Source organism: Nannospalax galili, unplaced genomic scaffold (genome assembly GCF_000622305.1).
Source record: "Nannospalax galili isolate Female #2095 unplaced genomic scaffold, S.galili_v1.0 scaffold135, whole genome shotgun sequence".
NCBI classification, from domain to species: Eukaryota; Metazoa; Chordata; class Mammalia; order Rodentia; family Spalacidae; genus Nannospalax; species Nannospalax galili.
Window position 1 is genome coordinate 3,901,901 of NW_008338998.1, and position 23,844 is coordinate 3,925,744.

General features: G+C 40.9%; 2 protein-coding genes across 10 annotated transcripts in view; one reads left to right on the forward strand and one right to left on the reverse strand.

The window, feature by feature from the left end:
- Positions 1-5,619, forward strand: part of Nipa2 (NIPA magnesium transporter 2) — a 32,588-nt gene extending 26,969 nt beyond the window's left edge. For all 5 annotated transcript variants that reach the window (XM_008833642.3, XM_008833646.3, XM_008833643.3 and 2 more), the window contains 2 exons: positions 1,501-1,661; positions 3,235-5,619. In XM_008833642.3, the coding sequence (XP_008831864.1) occupies positions 1,501-1,661; positions 3,235-3,866 (793 nt within the window). In that variant the 3' untranslated portion in view covers positions 3,867-5,619. The remainder of the gene's footprint in view (positions 1-1,500; positions 1,662-3,234) is intronic.
- A 547-nt stretch (positions 5,620-6,166) lies between these two features.
- The window catches only part of Cyfip1 (cytoplasmic FMR1 interacting protein 1), a 114,188-nt gene continuing 96,510 nt past the window's right edge, over positions 6,167-23,844 (reverse strand). For 2 of the 5 annotated variants that reach the window (XM_008833648.3, XM_029563808.1), the window contains exons 24-31: positions 17,859-18,002; positions 14,755-14,845; positions 12,387-12,517; positions 11,935-12,007; positions 11,169-11,263; positions 9,930-10,168; positions 9,087-9,234; positions 6,167-6,870 (exon numbers count right to left, since the gene is read on the reverse strand). In XM_008833648.3, the coding sequence (XP_008831870.1) occupies positions 6,706-6,870; positions 9,087-9,234; positions 9,930-10,168; positions 11,169-11,263; positions 11,935-12,007; positions 12,387-12,517; positions 14,755-14,845; positions 17,859-18,002 (1,086 nt within the window). In that variant the 3' untranslated portion in view covers positions 6,167-6,705. The remainder of the gene's footprint in view (positions 6,871-9,086; positions 9,235-9,929; positions 10,169-11,168; positions 11,264-11,934; positions 12,008-12,386; positions 12,518-14,754; positions 14,846-17,858; positions 18,003-23,844) is intronic. The other 3 variants (XM_029563806.1, XM_029563807.1, XM_029563804.1) reach the window with 2 other exon arrangements.

The window sequence follows — 23,844 nt, forward strand, 5'->3', positions numbered from 1 at the left end:
CCTATTTTGAAGTCTTGATTTTGGTTACTAGTCTGAGAATTGATTGTAACCACAAAATTTTATTTTTATCCTTTTCTACAATAAATTACATATAAAATAGGATTATTTTGTTTTTAATCTGTACCTTTCCTTATACTATTTTGTTATTGGTTTGTACTGTATTTTTCTTTTTAGGTTTTGATAAAGTTAGATATAAGTTACAAAACCCTGAAGTGTATAGGCAATTAATAACTGTTCCTAGCCCCTAGTGTCTTGACTCTGTATTTCTAAGTAACATAAGGTAACAATAGGCAAATCATACATAATTAAATCAAAACATGAGGGGACTGGAGAGATGATTCAGTGGTTAAAAGCACTGGCTGTTCTTTCAGAGGATTGGGGTTTGGTTCTCAGCATTCACATGATGGCTAACAACCATCTGTAACACCAGTTCCAGGGGATCCAGTGTCCTCTTTTGGCCTCCACATACATTGCACAACATGAGTGTACTTACGTGTATATAGGCAAAACATTCAAACACATAAAATAAGTGAAAAAAAATTCTAAGTAAAAAAAGTCAACACATAAGGACTGGTGAGATGGTCCAGCTGGTTAAAGCACTTGCTGCTAAATTGATGACTGAAGGAAGGAAAGAACCTATTCCTATAAGCTGTCTCCTGATCCCCCATCTCCAAACACATGGAAAAAAAAAAACCCACATACGTAGGATATGTCAAACATTCATAATAGATTTGCTTAGTAATCTTGAAGCATTGTTTTAGACATAGATTCATTAGGACCCAACCTATATAGATGGTACTTCTTTATATTATGTTTCATTTGGATTCTTATAATAAAAGGATGATAAATACTCGGATTTAATGTATGTGAAGCAGGTGATTGATTTTGTTCCAGAAGTTTTAGTGGGCAAGTCCGAATGGACTATATTCTACTGCTCATCCCTAAATACCAGCCTAAGAAAGGAACTTTACTCAAGAGTACTATACTGGGAAGGTATGGAGGCCAACATCCTCAGCACTGTCTCCTGGGTACTGAATGAGCTCACAGACGATGTTGGGAAAGAGGGCCAGAGTACTTCCAGTCTTAATCAACCTGTGGTCAGGCTGCTTGGTTGGGAGGGTCCTTGTCACTGTAGCAATAAGGGAATTGCTATTGCTTGGGTGGTAGCTTAGATGTACCATGAGATGTTTTTTAAGCAGACTTGTTCCTTAATGCCACAATGATTACAGGAGAGGCTGAGTGAGCAGAGGACACAGATGCAAAATGTAGGCAGAGATGCCAACATTTTTATCTTGTTTTTAGTAATCTATTGAATTTGCTCTCAAGAATCAGAGCTTTAGCAAAGGCAACAAGTCCTCATAAATTTATGATTGAATGTACACTTTCTTTGACTAAAAGTGAGAAGTATTTTCATGAGCTCAGTAAATTAAATTATATCTGTTGATTTTAAAAATAAGACTAGCTAATTAAAATTCTCAACTTTTTATTCTCCCTTTTCAGTGCCATTCTTTCTTCGTACTTTCTAAATGAAAGACTTAATCTTCATGGGAAAATTGGGTGTTTGTTAAGTATTTTAGGATCTACAGTTATGGTCATCCATGCTCCCAAAGAAGAGGAGATTGAGACTTTGAATGAAATGTCACATAAGTTAGGTGACCCAGGTAAGAGGAGCTTTATTAGTCTTACTGTAAAGTTTTAACTTAGTTTTTATTTTAATCAAAAGTTTATGTTTGCATAAAGAGACAGATTATCTATACAGGTTATTAGAAACAGTCCTCATGTATCCCAGCCTCTTGTTTTTTCTTTGTCATTTAATTCTGTTTCTAATTTCTAGATCATCTGCTTATGTCACTGCTGCTTCCTTGACTTCAGTCATCATGTTACTTATTACCTCTTACATAGGTTTGCTTATATTGCCATCACTGTGTAACTTGCTTTTAGACCCCAGTGCTGGGATTGGAGGTGTGCAGCACTACATCTAGCTTACTGATGCTTTCTTCTGTATCTTCGATTTTGCCTGAATAGTTATCTTACTTGCTTAGATTTTCTGTGACCTTGTCAGTCCCTGTTAAACTCTCAGTTGTCTACTCTAGGTAAGTGATTTCAAACACATTTTAGGTGGCCTTGGACAGACTTTGAGCTAGGCACCGTGTTCAGTCCTGCTTTCATACCCACTTCACAGTGATTTACATTTCTGAGTGTTCTGTGCTACTAACATTCAGATCCCACTGCTACTGTTGTAGGATTTAGCTTTCTTAGATGAATTATCTTGTGCTTTCTGGCCAGTACTTAGAAATATTTCTGATAAAATATTGCTATTACTGCCTTTCTTTTCTTGCTTCTGTCAGCTTTAAATATATTTTATTTGTGGAGTTTGAAGAAGGATCAGAGTGACTTTACCTTGGTGTCCCCCCCCCCCTTTTCTTTTGAAATAAGGTCTCATGTAGTCTAGGCTAGCCTCCAATTCACTGTATAGCCAAGGATAATCTTGAATTCCTCATCCTCCTGCCTCCAATTTTGAGAGTGCTGTGATTACTGGTTTGTGCCTGGCTTTGTTCCGTCTTTATTTTTTTTTTCATCTTCAAATGTCGATGGTCATTTATGTACTGTCTTCAGAAGGGTTCAAACTGCTGAGAACAGGTCTTGATCCACATGGTACAATTGCTAGCTATGCTGCATGCTTCCCTCTCCATATTCAACCAGGATCGTAAGAGCTTTTAGGTTCTCTTAATGACTTGCTTTTTAGCACTTGCCTCTAAATACTGTTTTAATGTAGCCCTTTGAGGAAAAAATATTCATAATGCCTGATTTTTACACACATATTTTGAACATTCAAGGGCACCTTGTGGTTTAACTATTGGTATCTTCTCTGGTCTGATTATCTCTTTCCCCTTGTCTTGGGATTTAGAATACTTAAGTAGGCATAAGAAGCTACTTTAAAAAATGTTAGTGGTATTAACAGTTTTCTGAATATAAGACACTTTAATTTACCAGTGCATACGTTTATTTTTTAAAGTGGTACTAAAGATCAAAACCAGGGCATTTGCAAAACCTAGGCAAGCATTCCCTACCAACTGAACTGTATCCCGAGCCTTCCAGTGTACACTTCTAACTACATTTGTGTGGGTGTTCTTTTGCTAGAGCAGCAAAGGAAAGCTAATTTTCGTTTTATTTCCAATCAAGTTTTGAGTATGGATTCTGTGTTAAAATATAACTTTTCTTTGCCTCCTCCAGGTTTTGTGGTCTTTGCAACATTTGTGGTCATTGTGGCCTTGATATTAATCTTTGTGGTGGGACCTCGCCATGGACAGACAAACATCCTTGTGTACATTACAATCTGCTCTGTGATTGGAGCATTTTCAGTCTCCTGTGTAAAGGGGCTGGGCATCGCCATCAAAGAGCTGTTGGCTGGAAAGCCTGTCTTACGGCATCCCCTGGCATGGATTCTGCTGCTTAGCCTTGTGGTCTGTGTGAGCACACAAATTAATTACCTAAACCGGGCTCTGGACATATTCAATACTTCCATTGTGACTCCAATATATTATGTATTCTTTACAACCTCAGTTTTAACTTGTTCAGCTATTCTTTTTAAAGAGTGGCAAGATATGCCTGTTGATGATGTCATTGGGACGCTGAGTGGCTTCTTCACAATCATTGTGGGGATATTTTTGTTGCATGCCTTTAAAGACGTCAGTTTTAGTTTAGCAAGTCTGCCTGTGTCTTTTCGAAAAGATGAAAAAGCAGTGAATGGCAATCTTTCTAATATGTATGAAGTTCTTAATAATAATGAAGAAAGCTTACCCTGTGGAATTGAACACACTGGTGAAAATATCTCCCGTAGAAATGGAAATCTGACGGCTTTTTAAGGATATGATTGAAAGGTTTATCTACAATTCTGTTAGTGATTTTTAAATATCAGAATGTATCTACAAAAAAACATTGTCCTCAAATAATGTTCTCAAAAGACAATCTTTTTTAAGGTTTCACTAATTTGGATCAAGAAATTACTTTTCTTATATTTAAACAATGGTAGCTCACTAAAATAACCTCAGTACATGGCTGATTTCTATTAACATTGCATTATTGTAAAGGTATTTTACATTTTTGATTCTTTCTCCAAAAATCTAAATGCACTAATGACAATTTTAAACCTATAAAATTTTTATTTTTCCATCAGTGATGAAAGTCTAAAATGTACATTTGTCACCCCCATTTCAGTCCCTAACCACACTAAAATTTTTTGATTGTGAAAAAAATCCTCGGATTTATCTTGCCTATAAAATTGACTCCTGTTTGATGAATTAATTTTGGAATGTTTAGGGAATTCCTAAGTTACTAATTGAAGGAAACTCATTTAAAACAAAAAACGTAACTGTGACTCATAAGATTCTCAGGTGGTGACTTGATGACCTCCTTGTTAACAATCAGTGTGCCCATGTCCATGATGCCTAGAACCTTGATTGACATTTTACATCAACTCTTCTTCTTTTCAGTACAATTTCATAATGGATTATATTGTCAGCAGACCTTTTAACCACACTGGGAAATAAAATCAGAAGACTAGTGTGATTTCTTGAATTTAGAAGCTCATATTAGGATCTAAAGTTGGAACAAATTCTTTTTCTGAGTTAAATCTCAAATTTAAAGTGTTTGTAAAACATGGTCTCTTTGTACCAGGCATTTTATTTTGCTGAAGAGTTTGAACCATTATACATTTTAGTTTTTTAGAAAATGTTTGTGGAAAATATCTTTATAGAGAATTTCAAACAGGTACAAATATGACAGTGTAATGAGCACTTTCCAACTTCAAAGTCCCATTTATTGACCTTTAAATATCATCCTTCAAAAAAAAAAAAAAAATATCATCCTTCACCCCCTCTCCCCATCCCTGCTGCAGTAAGAACTGAGGTTTGGGACTATCCCGTTTTCCTGTTCCTGCCTATGGTTGTATGAAGGCTTGCTACCAAGCCTCATGGCAGTACTGCTGAGTCCCATGCAGTCTCCATTACAGGATTAACATTCCCCAAGTTTTGTGAAATAAATCCTTTGTTTGCTACCTTTGTTTTATTATTGGTACTCCAAGGAGCTGTTACCTTTTTTTTCCTCTGAATGTTTCTTCCATGTAACTATTTTTTTGGTTGTATTGGGAATCAATCACAGGACCTCATATATGCCACACAAATGTTACAACACTGACCTATATTTCCAGCCTTCCTATGTAATTTAAATACCAGAGATATAATTTTAATTTTTTTCACAGCTATATTGTTTATGTACTGTATCTGCTTTGTTTTGCACATAAAAAAAGCCAGTGTTCATCGCCTTGGGGATGAAAAGTATCCTCATTGAGAATGTGTGACTTGATACTTAAAATGTTTTATAGTACTCATATTGTTGCTTAAGTATTTGATTTTGCATATCACTTGGAAATATAATCATTAACCTTAAAAATCTACATTTCTATAGGGTGAGTACAGATGCCATTAGGATTATTCATATCATAAAAAAATATTTTTAGGTAACTTTTATAAATAGGGTTAAAGATGTTACTCAGGTTAACATATAGCAGAACAGTACATGTTCTATTTTCTGTGTAAAATAAAGCTTGAAGCTCCTGGACTTTGGTGTTTTCCAGCCCAATAATGCTGCTTTGTTGCCTAAGCTGTTGAACTCCTGGGCTCCAGTGATCCTTTTTCCTCAGTTTCCCAAGTAGCAGGGATGTCAGGTGCACACCACCACATTCAACTCTCAGTTTCTATCTGTTTTTATAATTCCAGAAGTAGACTGGTAGATCATGGTACCTTTCATTTGACAGGTCACATGAACCAACTCCGGCTAAGTGGGACAACACATGCAGCAGTTGAGAAGGAGCCCTGTTTGGGACAGGGCTCCAGTCCTCCTTAGTCCCTTTTTAGCAGTACCTACTCTCCCAGGCCAATTTTTTCCTAAACTGCTGTCTGTTAGGAATTAAAGCATTTAACAGAGGTACTAGTGGCCTGGCTTCATTTCATCACTGCCAAAACCTGAATGTAAAGTCAAATGAGTGCTAGTGAGAAGAGTTGTATATTAAAGATGTCATGCTCTTGTCCTGTGTCCTATGACCTACACCCGCTCTGTGCATGTAGGTAGAGGGAATATCCCACCCATGCCAGCGAATGAACACAAATAGGTTGAATTAATTTTTATTTCTCTAAACTTTAAGTCAACTTCACAAATGAAACTTTGTCACAATTGGATTTAGTGGAAGCAGAGGAATGAGGTTCACTATCTTGACACAAAAGAAAGGAACAGTGACTTAAAAAAGGCTTCATAAAAGATAATCAGAAAAATCTAAACCAGCTAGTCATTGAATTTAATGGTAATTGACAGAGGATTTTCAATAGTTAGCTCATATTATGCTTCACATAGGATAAATGGATAAATTTGGCATTTTATAGCTAGCTACTGGAGCATTCCACATGAAAATATTTGTAAGACCATAATGGTAACAGTTGGCACATAGTATTCTCAAACTTCCCAATTCCAAAAGCATATACAATTTTAGTCTAGAAAAATAAGTCAATTTTATAAAATTAAGCTTTCAGATCAAAAAGCACCCCCTTGAGTAGGTACAGACATACTGAAAAATAGCCCCTAAAAATTTACCTATAGTTTATGTAAAGACAAACATGCTGTCAGAGTTACTGAATGCAATGGACTCGGCCCTCAGCTGCTGGCCAGAGACTGGTGAATGGGTGGCTGGAAGCAGCGCACATGTTCCACAGGTGTGCTTTCCCCGTCACCTGACTTCAAGTACTTATCCAGGATAGTGATGATCTCATCATTGAGAATCTGGAACTTGCGAATCCTCTCCACCATTTTCTTCAATGGCTATAACAATTACAGTAGACTGTTATATTCTTATACATTTATTTATTGTATTTAAGAATGCAAGGATTCCAACTCAGAAAAATAGCAAATTTTATTGGCCCATATCTTTTTAATATCACTATTGGGGGGCTGGAGAGATGGTTTAGCAGTTAAGAGTACTGGCTGGTCTTGCAGAGGACCCAGGTTCTGTTCCCAGCACCCACATGGCAAATGGAGGCTAATAGCCATCCATAACACCGGTTCCAGGGGATCTGACACCCTCTTGTGACCTCTGCGGGCATTGCACAACATGGGTGCACTTCATGCATGCAGGCATATACTCATACACTAAATAAAGACAGCAAAAATATTTAAGTATCACTATTGGAACAATGAATACATTTCCAATTTAAATTCACTTCTCTGTCATTTTGATACTGTTAAGTGTAGGTTTATAAAACTCAAAGGCATGCTCATTCAGTATACAGCCATGTACTGGGCTCATGTGAGTAATCCACTCAGGAGGATGAGGCAGGAGCATTACTGTGAGTTCAAGGCCAGCCTAAGCTATAAAGTTGAGTTCCAGATCATGTTGAGTTACAGAGTGAGACTCTCCAAAAACCAAAAGCACACAAACAAAAAAGAACCTCTGGCATGCTAGAAGCTGGAGAGACAGACGAACTATAAAAAGACTAGTAAATTAACAAAATACAAGTTTTATAGTATTTTCAGTTTAACAGTACTGTGGACAGGATGCTTTGAATGTCCTGCTGTGAGTCAGATAAAGAATAAGAACACAAAAACAGCAAAAACAGAAGTGCTGCTAGTTCTTGACTGCACAGGGCTGAAAGCAGAGGTCAGGGCTTCTTCAGATGACAAGCTCTGCACTGGGGTGAGGAGACAGCCTGTTCTATAACTGGACTGCACTTGGCAACTTTACCAGAAGTGGGATGCTTTAGTTAGACTAAATCCCAGTTTGGTAACATGGCACTGAGCAGAAGCAAATGCAACTCTTGGGAGGAAACATTTAAATGAGGTTAAACAAAATAAAAGCTTTCAAATGTTACAAGTGATACAAGAGTGTTAAGAGACTAGACTCTGGGCTAGAGAGATGGCTCAGCAGTTAAGAGCACTGGCTGCTTTTGCAGAGGATCCAGGTTCAGTTCCCAGCACTCACATGGTGGCTAACAACCACCTTTAACTCTCATCGTCTTCTGGCTTCTGTGAGCATTGCATGACATGGGTGCACCTATATACATAGAGGCAATATACCCATTCACTAAAAATATCAGCCAGATTATAGCTGAAATGAATTAGTTACCTGAAAAATGTATCTGAAGTAAAGACTGGATACAGCCAGAGAGCCCAGGAAGTGGAGATATGGGAGCTAGAATAAGCCCTCACGTAGAATTGTCTACACCCAACCCCTTGGACTTATGGCTGTGCCACCATATAAAAAACACTTCACAGTTGTGACTAACATTAGGACAGAGTTCCCAATTGTTTAGGTAGAACCAATCTAATTATCTGAGCAGAACACTTATTACTTAGAGAAAAAAAAGATGAGTCAAAAGTAGGATGGCCACTGTTGCTGGGAGGTGCTACGTGGAATGCATGTGCGGAAATGGGCTGAGAGCAGGGAACAGGACCTCATTTGTATCGTTAGGAGGAACTGAGTTCTGCCAATGACTTCAAGGAGTTTGGAAGCAGATTCATCCCTCTAGGCCTATAGGGAGAACACAGCCCCATGGCCCTCTCCTTTTAGCTTTGTGAAACGTAAGCAGGGGACCCAGCTGACCTATATAGACCTAAAAATGTGTTAGTGATGGTGGTTCTGTCATTAAGCCTATGGTGACTGATTAATGAAGCAAAAGAAAAGTAATACAACAATAAACAACATGGAGAATAGATGATAGAATCGGATTCTAAAAGGGGAGAATGGAAGGACAAAATATTTGAGAGAATAATCCCCGATAATTCAACTGCAAGGGTTTCGTAAAGTGACAAATAGATGCTAAAAACACAACAAAAAGTACAGCATGAAGCCAGAAGACCAGAATAGTATATTAATAATTTGGAAATGCAGATTCCATAATATAAATGGATCTAATTTTCTCAAAAAGAGAAAGAAAATAGACCATTTTGTGTATGTCTGTGGTTTATTGTTGGAATTTTATATATAGTATGAAAACTACTCCCCCCAAACAAAGGTTAAAAAAAGGGTTTTGTCCACATACCACATTTTTGATAATTTCATCTTTGCCATCGTGTTTCTGGACTTTGAGTAGATGGTAGCAGAAATCCAACACTGCAAAGCGCCGTTGCTGGCCGAGAAGTACAATGATCATGCAGCCAGCCCAGTGCAGCCCATCGCCAAAGCACTGCCTATAGGCACGAAGCAGTGAACAGAATGAATAAACAGCAACCTCCCAAAGTTAGACCAAGCCACTGAGCTACACTGCTGTCTTTATCCAGACACTTCCTCATCCAGGAAAATACGGACCAGGTGATCTTCCTGTTTTTGATAAATACTAGTTTTTGGACTGCTCTGGTATGCTGTTTCCTAATCGTTATTAGATCATAGAACTTCAGTGGAGAATATGAACCCGTCACTCAAAAACATGAATGCCCAATTTGCATTCAGTAGCTGTGGCTCCAGAAACTACCAGATAACTCATCTTGAGTCCTTTCTTGCCTTTAAGCAAGAAACCCCACTTGAGTAGCAATAAAGCAGCTCAGTGTTGTTTTTCCAAAAAAAGCTTGGTTGGGGCTTAGCAGTTAAAAATAGTGGCTCCTCTTACAGAGGACTCAGGTTCAGTTCTCAGCACCCACATGGTGGCTAATAACTCCAGTTACAGAGGGTATGATGACCTCTTCTGGCCTCCAAGGGCATTGCAGGCACATGATGCATTTAGATTTGTATAGGGAAAACATTCATACACATAAAAATTAAATAAATACAAAAGGGCTTGGCCGTCTGTACTGATTTCATATTGCTTCTATCACCAACCAGTTCCCCTACCAGTTTCTCCACCACCCCTATAACTTCTGTTCCAGTGTCACACTGAGTGTATACTTACTCCACCGTAAACTCATGTGTCCCCACAGGAATGCAGTACACAAACTGCATGGCACTCCATAGTCTGTGGAACTCCACACATTCATCCACGTGCATGACCCCATTGCTGGGCAGAGGCCCACGCCAGATGGGGTCATCCAGAAAGGTCCGGATCCGTGTAAGGATGACTTCAAACATAGACAGGCCACAGCAGAGCCGCTCCTTGGTCAGCAAGTCCCCCTCTCTAGCAATGGCGATTTGCTACAAAAAAAAACATGGAATCTTACAAGCCATGGCAAGACTGGAGGGCTGAAAGCAAACTACTCCAGTTCTGTTTATGACTTAATTGAAAATGCTAAGGTGGCAGAAGGTTCTTGGATGTATGCATCGCATCAAGTATGTCAACTGTGACCTACATGCCTCAAAAGATTACACTTCAGATTCAAGGAGAATCAAGTACAGTTGTCTATAACTGCAAGCAACTTTGCCTTCAGGCCACACAGCAATGTCCAAAGACACAATATGAGGTGGGTACTGGCATTCAGTGGGTAGAAGCTAGCAGTGCCACAGAACATCGCATAGTTCACAAGACAACCCCAAACCAAGAATAATCTTGTCCAAAATGGCAATGGTATCAAGGGCTGAGTAAGCCAGATCTACTGTAATTGCTAGAGAATCGATATCTTTGTTTTGATACCTTCCCTCTGGTTCTAGTTTCTTCCCCTTTAAGAAGAAACCCTATGAAAAAGTCTGATTCATGAAGGGGTGAACTGTGACAACAGGTGACAGCTGCTGAATACACCTTTGTTCCCAAGGGAGATGTTAAGCCCCCCGCCTTTTCTTTAAAAAAAAATACTATTTTATGTGTACGAGTGTAGTGCCTGCATGTAGGTAAGTGCACCCGTGTCATGCAGTGCCCACAGAGGTCAGAAGAGGCTGTTGGATCCCCAGGAACTAGAGTTACAGACAGTTGTAAGCTGCCATGTGGGTGCTGGGAATTGAACCCGGGTCTTCTGCAAGAACAGTGTTCTTAATCACTGAGCCATCTCTCCAGCCCCGTGTTAAGCCCTTTTCGACATACCATCTCATTTAATCCTTGCAATCATATCAGAAAGTGGTCCTATAATGGACACCCCCCCCCTGGCCTGGACCCAAGCAGCCTTTTTGACCTCATAGTACCTTCTGGGTACTTCAACCCCTCCACTGGCCTGATGTGGCTGCCCACCCAGCTTGCAGTTCGTAAGAGTCACAGCATACTTACCTGCGGGGTCCCCAGCCTTTCAATCAGTGGAACAAGATGCAGAGGGGCATACTTAGACTCTAGTCTTTTCATTTTGGCATCAACTCTCTCCCCCTCTATAGTGGAAAATAATTGATTATGCTCTGCTCTTATGTAACATGAAACAATTGCAAAAGTTTAATTTTGTTAAAGATTACATTAATTCTATCGACACAGATTCTCTCTGGAAAGAGTATATTATAGAATTGGCTCATTTGCTATTTTGATTCAAACTGACAGATTCACTTGTGTAATGTATCCATTTGGAATCTGCTTTCAGTTTGGACTGGTATAACTTTCATGCAATAATCTGTCAACAGAGAGTCAACAGAGTCAAAAGCTAAGATAGTAAAAACAAACAGAACATGGAAGAGCTGATTTTTTTCAGTGTGCATTTTTAAAAACTTACTGAAAATTCTAAATGTGATCTAAAGCAAAAAACAGCACAATGGACCTCTTTGCCCATCATCCACTGTGACAACTATCAACTTAATGGTCACTCTTGTTTTGTATATCCCCACTTTCACCTAGTTCCATGCTATTTTGAAACAAATCCTAGACATCATTATAGTCACAAATACTTCAGTTAATGAATATTAACTAGGTTAGATACTTCTACAGTGATTGCTGGTTATGACTCAACAGGTACCAACATAATTTCCCACACTGGCCTTTAGCTTTGGCTGCAGAGAGTAAGTACTGCTCTGTGATGGGCAGTCTGAATTCAGTTCAGGATGCAGAGACTCACCTTTCACATGGACTCGTGGCAAGATGTTCTGGAAAGGGGCTGCATGTAACAGGTCACAGACTTCTTCTAAAGACTAAAGCGGAGAAGAGAAAGTTACGCCAGGAAGTTTATTTTACAGTAACAACTAAAAAAGTCTGGTGCCCAAAACAAGGTACACTTTTGCCGTTTGGTATAAAATAAACACTAAGTAGCCCGTCCATAGAATTCTCTGGAATAGTGGAAATTTCCCATTGAATTACTTCCCTGGCGTACCAGAAAAACATTCTTGAAACAGTGAAGCATATTGCTTTCCAAATGTAGGGAACCAACAAAAGCCATGAAAAACACAAAAAAAAACAGTGCTATCCAGGATCACCCGCCAGATACCTCTATGCTAAAGCACTCCTAAGGAAAAAAAGCCTTTGTCACCAGCAGTGAACAACCTTGGCCTGTCTGGGGTGGGTTGAACTCACCAGGCTTTGCTCGATGAGTAAGCAGAAGAGGACAGCATTTCCCACCTCCCGCAGGTTCTGGAAGCACACTGTCTTCAGCTCTGCATACTCCACAATGTCCTTCAGCTGGTGGTGGAAGAACTCGAGGATGCCTGTGACAGCAGAAGGAACACAGGCTTGAGGAACAGAATTCCAGCATCTGTTCTACAGCAGGGAGTATCTGCCATTCTGACACTGCCTGGTTATGGGTCAGCCACAGCATCCCACCTCTTGACATCCTTTCTACAACAATGATTTGCTCACCACCCGGGCACATCCTTCACAGTTCTCAGTCAACTTTGCATATTCAGAGAAGGCTATGGTGACAGAAAATGTGACCATATCAGAAGAATAAAAGAGAGGCCACCGTATCACTTCTAGTGGATGCAGACAAGGCATTTGCTTCCACAGGTCTAGGAAGGAATGTGTCTAATCAGCTTCAGGGTATCTATAAAGCCCTTCAGCTAATGCCTTATTTAGTGGGGAAACAGTATGATTTTTCCCTGAGCTCCACAGTAAGACAGTCACTTGGCCAATGCCTGGACAATGTAACATGACATGAGAAAATACAAGTGAATATTCCATACTGAGGTATACATCCAATGCCAATCCAGTAAAAATTTGACAGACTTACTCCAAAATATACGTGGCTAATGCAGAAGACCAAGCAGAGCCCACACTACCCTGAGAGTGAAGTTGGAGTCAACATATTTCTCTCAAACTACTCATCTCACAGGCCAGCCTTGAGTGTAGTCTCAAGAACCCACCTTAGAGAGTGCCCATGCCTTCTGCTCCTGCCATTTCCCACTTATCAGTACCACTGATAGCAGAATGGAGACCCTGTCAGGGAGGTAATACTCTTCCATCTAGGTAATCCCTCAACAAGCATGAGCAAAAGGTTCTATGAGCCACTGACCTGTGTATGTAGTATGCCCAGACTCAGTTGGCCTAATGGCAACTACAAATTGAAATGGGATTCTTCTAAAGAAGGACTGTGCTGATGGTTATTTTCTTTATGATGGCAGAGTGGTCCCCTCAAATGCCAACCATGTCTGGGATCTTGACCACATTAGTAGACTATCAGGATAGCCTCAGTGGTTACTCATCTATCAGCAGGTCACTTAACAACACAATGTTCTATGTCTAGCTGTGATGACTGATTTTGACTATCAACCTGATTACTAGGGGACACTAGTGAAGCACACCTCTGTGGGTATCTGTGTGCTGTTTTGAGCCAACTAGATTATGATGACCTAATGAATGGATTGGTTCTTGGTGGATTCATAATATAATGACATTATGGGAGGTGGTAAAGAGATGGGGCCTAGTTGAAGGAAGCAGGTCTACATGACCCTGTCATGATCTTTTGCCTCAAAACTGGTTCAAAACATGGAGGCAAGTGACAGTGAACGTAACCCCCTGAAGCCATGAGCTAAAATAAATCTTTCCTCTCTTAAGTTGCTTATTTTGAGTATTTGGTCACAATGATGCAAAAGTAACTAACTGATACACCAGCTTTCAAGAGAATACTATCAAATATGAGTATAAAAGGCAATCTTAGCTGGGCATGGTGGTGCACGCCTGTAGTCCCAACACTTGGGAGGCAGAGGCAGGCAGATCTCTGTGAGTTCAAGGCCAGCCTGGTCTACATAGTGAGTTCCAGGACAGCTGGGGCTACAGGGAGACCCTGCTTCAAAAAGACCAAAAAAAAAGTCGTAAGTGTCAGAGGTTCCTATAGCCCGGTTTCATCCTAAAACAACACTGAAATCATTATGTATTTGGATAGTCTAAGACCAGCCTGTATCAAGTAGACAACCAAAGACTTCAGGAGAAGTCCTTCCAGTGTCTGAGCAGAACAGGCTAAAGAGAGGGTGGGATGTCTTTCTGATCAACAGGACAGGCCAGGAAGAGGGAACAGGGCCAGGAGCCCATCTTTGTACCTGCCTTGAGGTTTCTCCCCATTACACCTAAGAGGGTAGTAGGACCTGGTAGTCAAGCTCCCTCCACCTTCCTGGGAATAACTGTTCAGAGACCCGTCACCCCTCAATACCTAATCCTTGGGGGTTGACAAGCTGGATCCCTCCTCTGTTTCCTCAGCTGCCAACACTGACCCTAAAGCAACTTGCTGCATACTTGCCTGCTTCCTGCTTGTAATGTGCATTTGTTCTACTCTTAAAAAGGCAGGTTGTGGTTTGGGCTTCTTATTTATCTGCTGGGAAAGACAAATCTAATTCTCAGGAACTTCCAATTTGATTTTCTTCTTTATGGTCTAAGGTTAGGTTTTTCCCTCCTCTAGGGATGTACTCATGAATGCCATTGTCTCAGAGAGACTCCAGACACCCTTGCTCACCAGGAGAGCCGTATTCATGCCGGGGCAGGCGGCAGATCTTGGGCATCACCTCCATCAGAGTTTTCACATACTGCAGGATTGTGCCTTGTAGCTGTAAGAGACAAAGGCTGCATTAGCCATCAACCTCCTCCACTTTTGTGGAAGGTGTGGCCAGTGTGTGTTCTGGAAAGAAGTCTGTTAGCAAAGTATACAGTTGTGACCAAGAATCAGTTTGGCTGGGGAATGAAATTTCACTTGTGGGAAGATCAACCTCTACCAGGTGTCTACACAGATGACTAAAGTTACACTCTAAAATACAACTCCCTTTCCAAGACACAAGTGGACAAGGAAGAGGCCAGAAGATTCAGATCTTCATGTCCTACAGACACATCATCAGTGCCAATGGTACCAGCAGCTGCAGGAGCAACAGCCCTCACAGGACAGTTTCTGTTTCTTCTGACAGGCTCAGGGTAGTTTCCAAGCTAGACAGTGCCACTTTTGTGTTCAGTTATAGGGAAGTCAGAATCCCAGTGTTTTCCAACCTTCAAGTATTTAGGGGCAGAAGCTGAGGGTCCTGGCCCAGTGTGGGTGGGTCCAAGGGTCAGAGCTATGCAAATGACCAAATTCTTCTACATTCTAATTCTTAAAAGATTTTTTTGACGAATTTGTTTTTATTTTATGTGTTTTGAGTAGTTTTGCTTGCATGTTAAGTGCACCCATGAGTGCAATGCCTGCGGAGGCCAGAAGAGGGCATCAGATCCCCTGGAGCTAGACTTAGACGGTTGTTAGCCGCCATGTGGGTGCTGGCAACTGAACCCAGGTCCTCTGCAAGAGCAGCCAGTGCTCTTAACTGCTGAGTCACCTCTCTAGCCCCTCTAATTAATTTTTAATGTAACAACTTCTCAAAGTTCTGTTATCCTTTGCTTTGTGTTAAGATCAAGACTGTATTATGTCCTTGATGGACTGCTGCTGTAATCATCTGGACAAAAATTTAGCTTCAATCTTTGTTTTTACCAACTGGCAGATCATGGAAAACATGAAAATCTATACTTGACAATAAAAAAACTTAAAGAAATGCACATACTCCCAGAAAGATTATTAAGATAAGGAAGGATGGGTTGTAGCTCAGTGATAAGGGAACATGCTTGAGATTCCAGGTTCAAAACCCAGCACCACACACACACACACACACACACACACACACACACACATGCATTATCAAAATAAGGAGAAATGATTGAAGATTTTCAAAAATTCTCACTCGGTGAAGAATAGAAATAAAGCAGGAGGGCTAAGAAGGTAACTCAGTCCGTAAAGTGATTGCCCCAAAGAATGAGGACCCGAGTTCAACCCCTGAAGGCCTTCATTTTAAATAAAAGGCACAGTGAAGCACATTTGCAAATCCTAGTGCTGTTGGGGAAGAGACAAATGGATCTCTGGGCCTTTCTGGACAGCCAGCATAGCTGTGGTGAGTTCCATTTCCCAGTTCAGATCCCCGTACCATGTGCCAGCTAACAACTGTCCATAACTCCAGTTCCAGATCTGTTACCCTCTTTGGGCCTCTGTGGGCACTGCATGTACATGTACTCTTACATAGATGCAGGTAAATACACTCATACACACAAAACATAAATAATTTAAAAAACAAGGTTGGGGCAAGAGAGGTGGCTTGTGGGTGAGAGTGCTTGCTCTGTAAATATGAGGACCTAAGATGGAATTCCCAGCACCCATGTAAAAAGCTGGGCATGGCTATGGGAGCCTATAAGCCCAGCATTTAGAGGGCACAGAGAGAAGGATCCTGAAAGGTTGCTGGCCAGCCAGAGCCTAGCTGAAAAGGTGAGCTTCCTGTCCATGAGGGACAGTAAGGTGGAAAGCAATAGAGAAAAATACCTGATTCCCTGCTTTGGCCTCTGCACACACAGACATGGACACAAGCACCTGTGCACACACACTGTACCCACATAAAAAGGTCATCCTGAAGAACACTACCCAAAGTAGACCTCTGGCTTCCAAACATGCACACATATGTGTACACATACACACATGCACACCCACAAATAAATTATGAATAAAAGCCAGAAATCCATTGTAGTCTACAAATGACATTATTTTCCCCTTTCAAAGACCTGATGACTATAAGGCTTCTATGCAGAAGGTGGTGGGTTCACAACTCTGGCTTTATTACATTAGTCATCAGAAAAAGGTACATACCACTTGCCTGATTAACTCTACCCAGCTTCTTTTCATCTATCAAGAGTCTTTTCATTGTGGCACTTGTGACCCATGGCTTCACAGCTGAGGCATCCCTATAATGGCTGGCCGCATCTAGTACAAACATCTAAAGGTCTACAGACTTGTAATTCCTGTGGTCAGTATGTTCTGTTCCATGTACTCCAACACAAATGATTCTTTGAGATGATTTATGAAAATTTGTATTTCACAAATGGAAACAAGAATTTCTGCAGAATTATCCCCTTTCAGGACAATCACCAGCATATACACAATCAGCATGGAGAAGGCAGGCCGAGGCGAGCATCTCCATCAATCCTCTTCTATTCTACTCTGTCTCCCACACGTCTGGGGTCACAGTGGTGGTCTTTTATAAGGCAGGGACTTTTCCATATAAAAAGCAATATTCTCTTAGCATAAAGATTCTGCTTTGGTTATTATACATCCTTTTTATAGCCTGGCATGGTAGTGCATGCCTGTAAGCCCAGTACTGAGGAGGCCAAAGCAGGATGACTGCCATGATGGAGGCCAGCTTGGGCTAAATATAGTGAGACTTTATTTCAGAAAACCAGAAACAAAAAAAGTCTATGAATCAGTCTAAGTAACTTGAGTCTTTCTCTATTTTTGTATCATTTTTAAGAGACAGGGTCTTGCTAGGTTATCTAGGCTGGCTTCCTGGGTTCAAGCAACACTCCTACCTCAGCCTCTGTACATCCAACAGATCCATTCTCTTTAATTAGGAAATGTGGAAATGATATGAAAGTACAAGAAATGTCTGAAGCTAAGCTGAATCATTTGTCTGTCAGACTCACAGCCCAGCCAAAAAGAGAAGACCCCCTGGCTGGTTCTCTCATGAATTCATGCCGTGTGAAGGAAGCTCCTTCCAGGAGACTCACCAGGCTCTTGACAACCTTCAGCAGCTCTTCCATGACCACTGCGATGCCCTGGTAGCCAAGCAGCCGGCAGATGACTTGAAAGTGAGGAGGCCCCACAAAGTTCCGGTAGCTGCCGTAAATGCTGGAATAGGCTAGGTTCAAAGCCTGGAGAACAGGCAACAAAGTTGTCAACATAGTTCTATGTATATGGATGCAGATGATGTGTGAAGATGTATTCAATACACCCAGCACCTTCACATGAAGAGAATCAGCAAGTTTCCTTAAAAAATGTACTGTTCTTACTGATAATGGGAGGTTTTCAGCCTATTATAACGGCAAATTACGAGGACAGATCCTAATGAGACAGTGGAAGCTGTTGTCTTAGGGAGGCACAAGGAACTCAGGAGCTGGGGAGAGCAGTCCCTGGGGGAGAAGGTATGAAAGATTTTCATGTAGGAGGGGACTTGAAGCTTGTAGAAGGACCATGTATGGAGAGCAAGGAGACTCCTAGTGACCACTACATTTATACAGGGTGGCAGGTCAGCCTTGTGTGCACACAACCTGCAAAGCCACACATGGGGTGTTTACATAAATCAAGATGCCTGAGATACCCAGGTCCAAGCAATCAGCAGACTGATAAACAATGTCCCATGAACACCTCTATGAGACTTTGTTCTTTGTGTGTGTGGTGGGAGCTGGGGGGGGGTATATGCACGTGTGTGTGCAGATGTGTCACCACAGGGTGACGTCAAATGTCTTTCTCAATTGCTTACCACCTAATTTTAAATTTTGAAAAAGATTTTTACTTATGTGTTTGTGTGTCTGTGTATGTTACATGTATGCTTTATCCAGAGAGGCCAGATAAAGCATTAGATCCCCTGGAACTAGAGTCACAGGCAGTTGTGAGCTGTAGGACATTTGTGCTGGGAAGGGAACTCAGGTCCTCTGTCAGAGCAGCAAATACTCAACTGCTGAACCATTTCTCGAGCCCCTCCACCGTAATTTTGAGACAGCGTTTCTCACTGAACCTGGACCTTACAGATTCAGCTAGGCTGGCTAGTGAGTAAGTCCCAGGAATCCTCCTGTCTCAGCCTCCCTATCCTGGAATTGCAGGTCTGTGCTGCCACGCCCAGCTTTTTTATGTGGGTGTTGAGGATTGAACACAGATCCTTATGCTTGTGGGGTGGCAAACACTTTAAGGACTGAGCTATCTCCACAGTTCTGCTTTGTTTTTAGCTGAGTATTACCTAAGGTATTCAGTTTCCTACAGTGAGAATGTTTAAGTACTGATAAAGGTCAGCAGCCTGTGCTGCAGAGCTGCAGGGCCAGGGACTTTCTTGCCAACAAAACTGGAGACAAGGTCACTTTACACAGGAGGATCTGGGTACTTGCTCCTTTTCCCAAATGATGCATAGAACACTTTTTACCGTGGTCATTGTTTTTCTTCTGTGGGAATGACTTCTGGACAAATGACTTTTACCTAATCTTGTAACCAAAAAGTTGAGATCATTTAACACTTATTAGACTGATAATATGTTTGTGTTTATATGGGCAGTTCTAGGTCAGTAGGGGGCAGAAAGGGAAATTCCTTCTCTGATTAAGGGTCTGCTTTCACTTCCCCATTTCAAGGTTTCAAGAAAGAGAGGGGAAAGCCTTTGTTTAAGAACACAGTTCGGGAGGCTGGAGAGATGGCTCAGCAGTTAAGAACACTTTCTGCAGAAGACCCGGGTTTGAATCCCAGCACCCACATGGCAGCTAACAACTGTCTGTAACTCAAGTTCCAGGGGATCCGACAGCCTCTTCTGTCCTCCACGGGCACTGCACGACACAGGTGTACTCACATGCAGGTATAACACTCATATGCATAAAATAAAAATAATAAAATATTAAAAATAAAAAGAAAGAAAGAACGCAGTTCGGGAGAAATCTGAAGGAACAAGCTCTCAAAACAGTTCAGGTCCCATCTTGGATGAAATGCATGCTGAGTCGGGCTGACTTTATTCAGGCATCGTTGCAATGTGGCATCACACCTCTGCATCCTCACTGCTGGCGGGTGAGGCAGGATGTCTTCCTTTTCTTTTTATCTGGGGATGTCTGCTCCTTTCACGATGTCTTTTTTCTGAAGACTGTTTCTCTCTTCCTTACTGAATCACAACAGTGCTTTAAAAATATCATCCCTTGGGACATTGGTTCTAGGAACCCCAAAGGATACCCCAATCAGCAGATTCTCAAGTATCTTACACAAAACAGTGCAGAGTTTGCATATAATCTATGCACAACCGACTTACTTTACATAATCTCTAGATGATTTATAATACACAACACAATGCAAACGGTATGTAAGTAGTTGTCCTGCTGTACTGTTTAGGGAAAACAAGAAAAGTCTGAACAGGTTCAGCACATATGGAATTTCTTTTCTTCTGAATATATCTTTGATCTAGAGGCTGCTGAATCCACACCCTCTACCTTTGGGGCATTGCCTCTGAATGGCAATTCTGGCCCCATCTCAGGAGCACTCCTGATCTTCCTCTGTATTTTTCTTAGCTTCATTTTTTGAAATCTCTAATCTCTCAACAATCTCTTATTTTAATGCCAGGAATGAGGCTGAAACTACTAACCCAGCTAGCCACCTAAAATACTTCAGAGTTCATTCAGAGATGCCAAGGGTAAAACAGAATGCCTTTCCTGACTAAGTGTAAGCCAAAGGCTGAAGGCTTTTGATCTCAGAGCTATAGCAAGTTCTGGGGATAGAAAGACTGAAATTGACTTCTTCACCTAAGAAAGTAAAAGAGGGGCTGGAAAGATGGCTCAGCACTTACTGCTCTTGCAGAGCTAACAACCACCTGTAAATCCAGTTCCAGGGCACTTGACTCCTCCTTTTGGTCTCCAAAGGCAACTTCACTTACATGTTACAACCCCCTCCACACATACACATAATTAAAAACAACAAAATAGCTCTGCTTCCCTGGGCCTGTAGGACTGGCAGGCCTCTCTCTGACAAGCAGGCCTCTCTCTGGGGTAAGTCCATTGTGCCCTCCCGGCCTTGACTCCCCCAGCCTCAATCACCCTCCCATCTCCCTCGCCTGTCTCTCCTCCTAGCCTGGGTCCTCTCCCATTCCTTGTCTTGGTGCCCCATACACCTGGGGAACCACCACTGCTTCCTGCTCCTTTGGATCCAGACCAACCCAGGTCCTTCTCAAGTCCCCAGGAGCACTCTGGGCTTGGCTCTGCCCTCACCTCCCTCTACTTCCCTGGGCCTGGACTACCCGCCAGCCTCTTTCCTGGACGCCAGGGCTGACCTTTCCTCTTCCTGATCCTTTGCATCCAAACCAACCCAGCTCCTCGGTGCAGTTCCCAGGAGCCCTTATGGCTGCTTCCCACCCCCATCTTCCTTTGTATCTCTAGGTGGCATGGCCACCAGCTGCCCTAGACCAGCATCTTTCCTGGGCCCCTCCCAAGCCAGTACAACCTCCAAATTTTGGAGGACAAAATCTTTCATGGAGGGATCCAGACCTTAGGAGACAGCCTGAGAGCATCTGATCCTTATCTGAATAGGGCCTCTATGGGAACTCCTGAAGACAAAAGCAATCTGTCCACTCCAATATAAAATAAAAAGAGAGAACTGGAAGCTTAGAGATACAAAGGAAGAATGCCCCAAAAGTAAAAAACAAAGACATATAAAGTTCACAAAAAGAAGCAGACCTAAACTTGAAGGCCTGAGTCTCAACTCAGTAAGCCAATTAGAAACAAAAGGAGAAAGCCTCACCAATAGGATGAATAAAATGGAAAACAGAGTATCAAGACTGGAAGATAAGGTGGATGAACTAGACCACTCAAGCAGAGATTATGAAAAATTTAAGAAAGCAAAAGAATGGAACATACAGGTTTTGTGACACCAAAAAAAGATCAAACTTATGAATCATAGGCATACAGGAAGGAGAAGAATCCCAAGATAATGGCATGTACCAGATCTTCAACAGAATCATGGAAGAAAATGTCCCAAAATTAAAGAAAGACATGCACATACAAATACAAGAAGCATATAGAACACCAAACAGGCAGGACCAAAACAGAACCTCTCCCCCGCACATCGTAGTAAAAACACTACACACACAAAAAAAAGAGAAAATTCTGAAAGCTGCAAAAGAGAAACAACAAGTCACATATAAAGGAAAACCCATTAGGATCACAGCTGACTTTTCAAGGCAAACTATGAAAGCCAGAAGAGCCTGGACCAAAGTATTCCCAGTTTTAAATGACCACAGATGCCAATGTCTATTATAGTTGAAGGGGAAAGAAAAATCTTCCATGACATAAATAGGCTGAAGGAATTCTTGTCCACAAAACCAGCCTTTCAGAGAGTTCTGGGAGCAATACAAAGAGCTGAAGAAAGGAATGACTATACCCAAGGGGTTACAGAAAGAACTCCAACGAGGGTATAACAGTGTAAAAGTACAGCTATAGCAAGAATAAAAACAAAAAAAAATGACAGGATTCAATACTCATCTTTCATTAATAACTTTAAATATTAATGGACTGAACTCCCCAGTCAAAAGACACTGATTAGGTGACCGGATTAAGAAACAAACCCATCTTTTTGTTGTCTGCAAGAAACTCATCTCACTTTCAAGGAAAGACACTATCTTAAAGTGAAAGGATAGAAAAAAATATAACAAACAAATGGTACTAAGAAAAAAGCAGGTGTTGCAATTCTAATATATGACAAAATAGACTTTAAAACTACTCAGAAGAGATAAAGAGGGCCACTTCATTCTGATCAAAAGAACAATAAATCAAGAAGATATTACAATCATGAACATACATTCACCAAACTCTGGTGCACCCAACTTCATAAAAACAATACTACAGGACTTCAAGACCCAGATTAATCCCAACTCATTAATAGTAGGGGACTTCAGTACCCCACTGTCTCCATTAGATAGGTCAACAGGGCAGAGAGATAACAGAGAGACATCTGAATTAAACAATACCATATATCAAATGGACTTAACAGACATCTACCGAGTATTCTACCAACCACCAAAGGACATACTTTCCACTCAGCACCCCATAGAACCTTCTCCAAAATCGACCATATACTGGGGCACAAAACAAACCTCAACAAATACAAAAAGATTGAAATAATTCCATGCATTCTATCAGACCACAATGCAATAAAGCTTACAATCAACACCCGAAGAAGCCCTAATCACCACATGAACACATGGAGATTAAACAACACACTCCTGAATGATGAATGGGTCAAAAGAGAAATTAAGAAAGAAATAAAAGTATTCCTGGAACTAAATGAAAAGGACAATATAACACGACAAAACCTCTGGGACACGCTGAAAGCTGTCCTTAGAAGGAAGCTTATAGCTCTAAGTGCCTACATCAAAAAAATCGGAAAGAACACAAATAAATAACTTAACAGTGCAACTCAAAGCACTTGAAAAGCAACAACAAATGAAACCCACACCAGCAGACAAGAAGAAGTAACAAAAATCAGGGCAGAAATTAATGAAATTGAAACCAAGAAAACAATACAAAGAATCAACAAATCCAAGAGCTGGTTCTTTGAAAACATAAACAAGATTGACAGACCACTAGCCCAATTAACCAAAAGAAAGAAAGAGCAGGTCCAAATCAACAAAATCTGAGATGAAAGAGGAAACATCACAACAAACACCGGAAAGATACAGAACATTATAATGGAATACTTTAAAAACCTATATGCTACTAAATTTGAAAACCTAAAAGAAATGGAAGGGTATCTAAAAGCATGGGAACCACCAAAACTAAACCAAGAAGAGATTAACAGCTTAAACAGACACAAAACACATAAGGAAATTGAAACAGTAATACAAAACCTCCCAGCTATAAAAATCCCAGGACCAGATGGATTTACAATAGAATTCTATCAGACACTTAAAGAAGATCTACATCCAATACTACTTAATTTATTTAAAAAGATAGAAATGGAGGGAAAACTTCCAGATTACTTCTA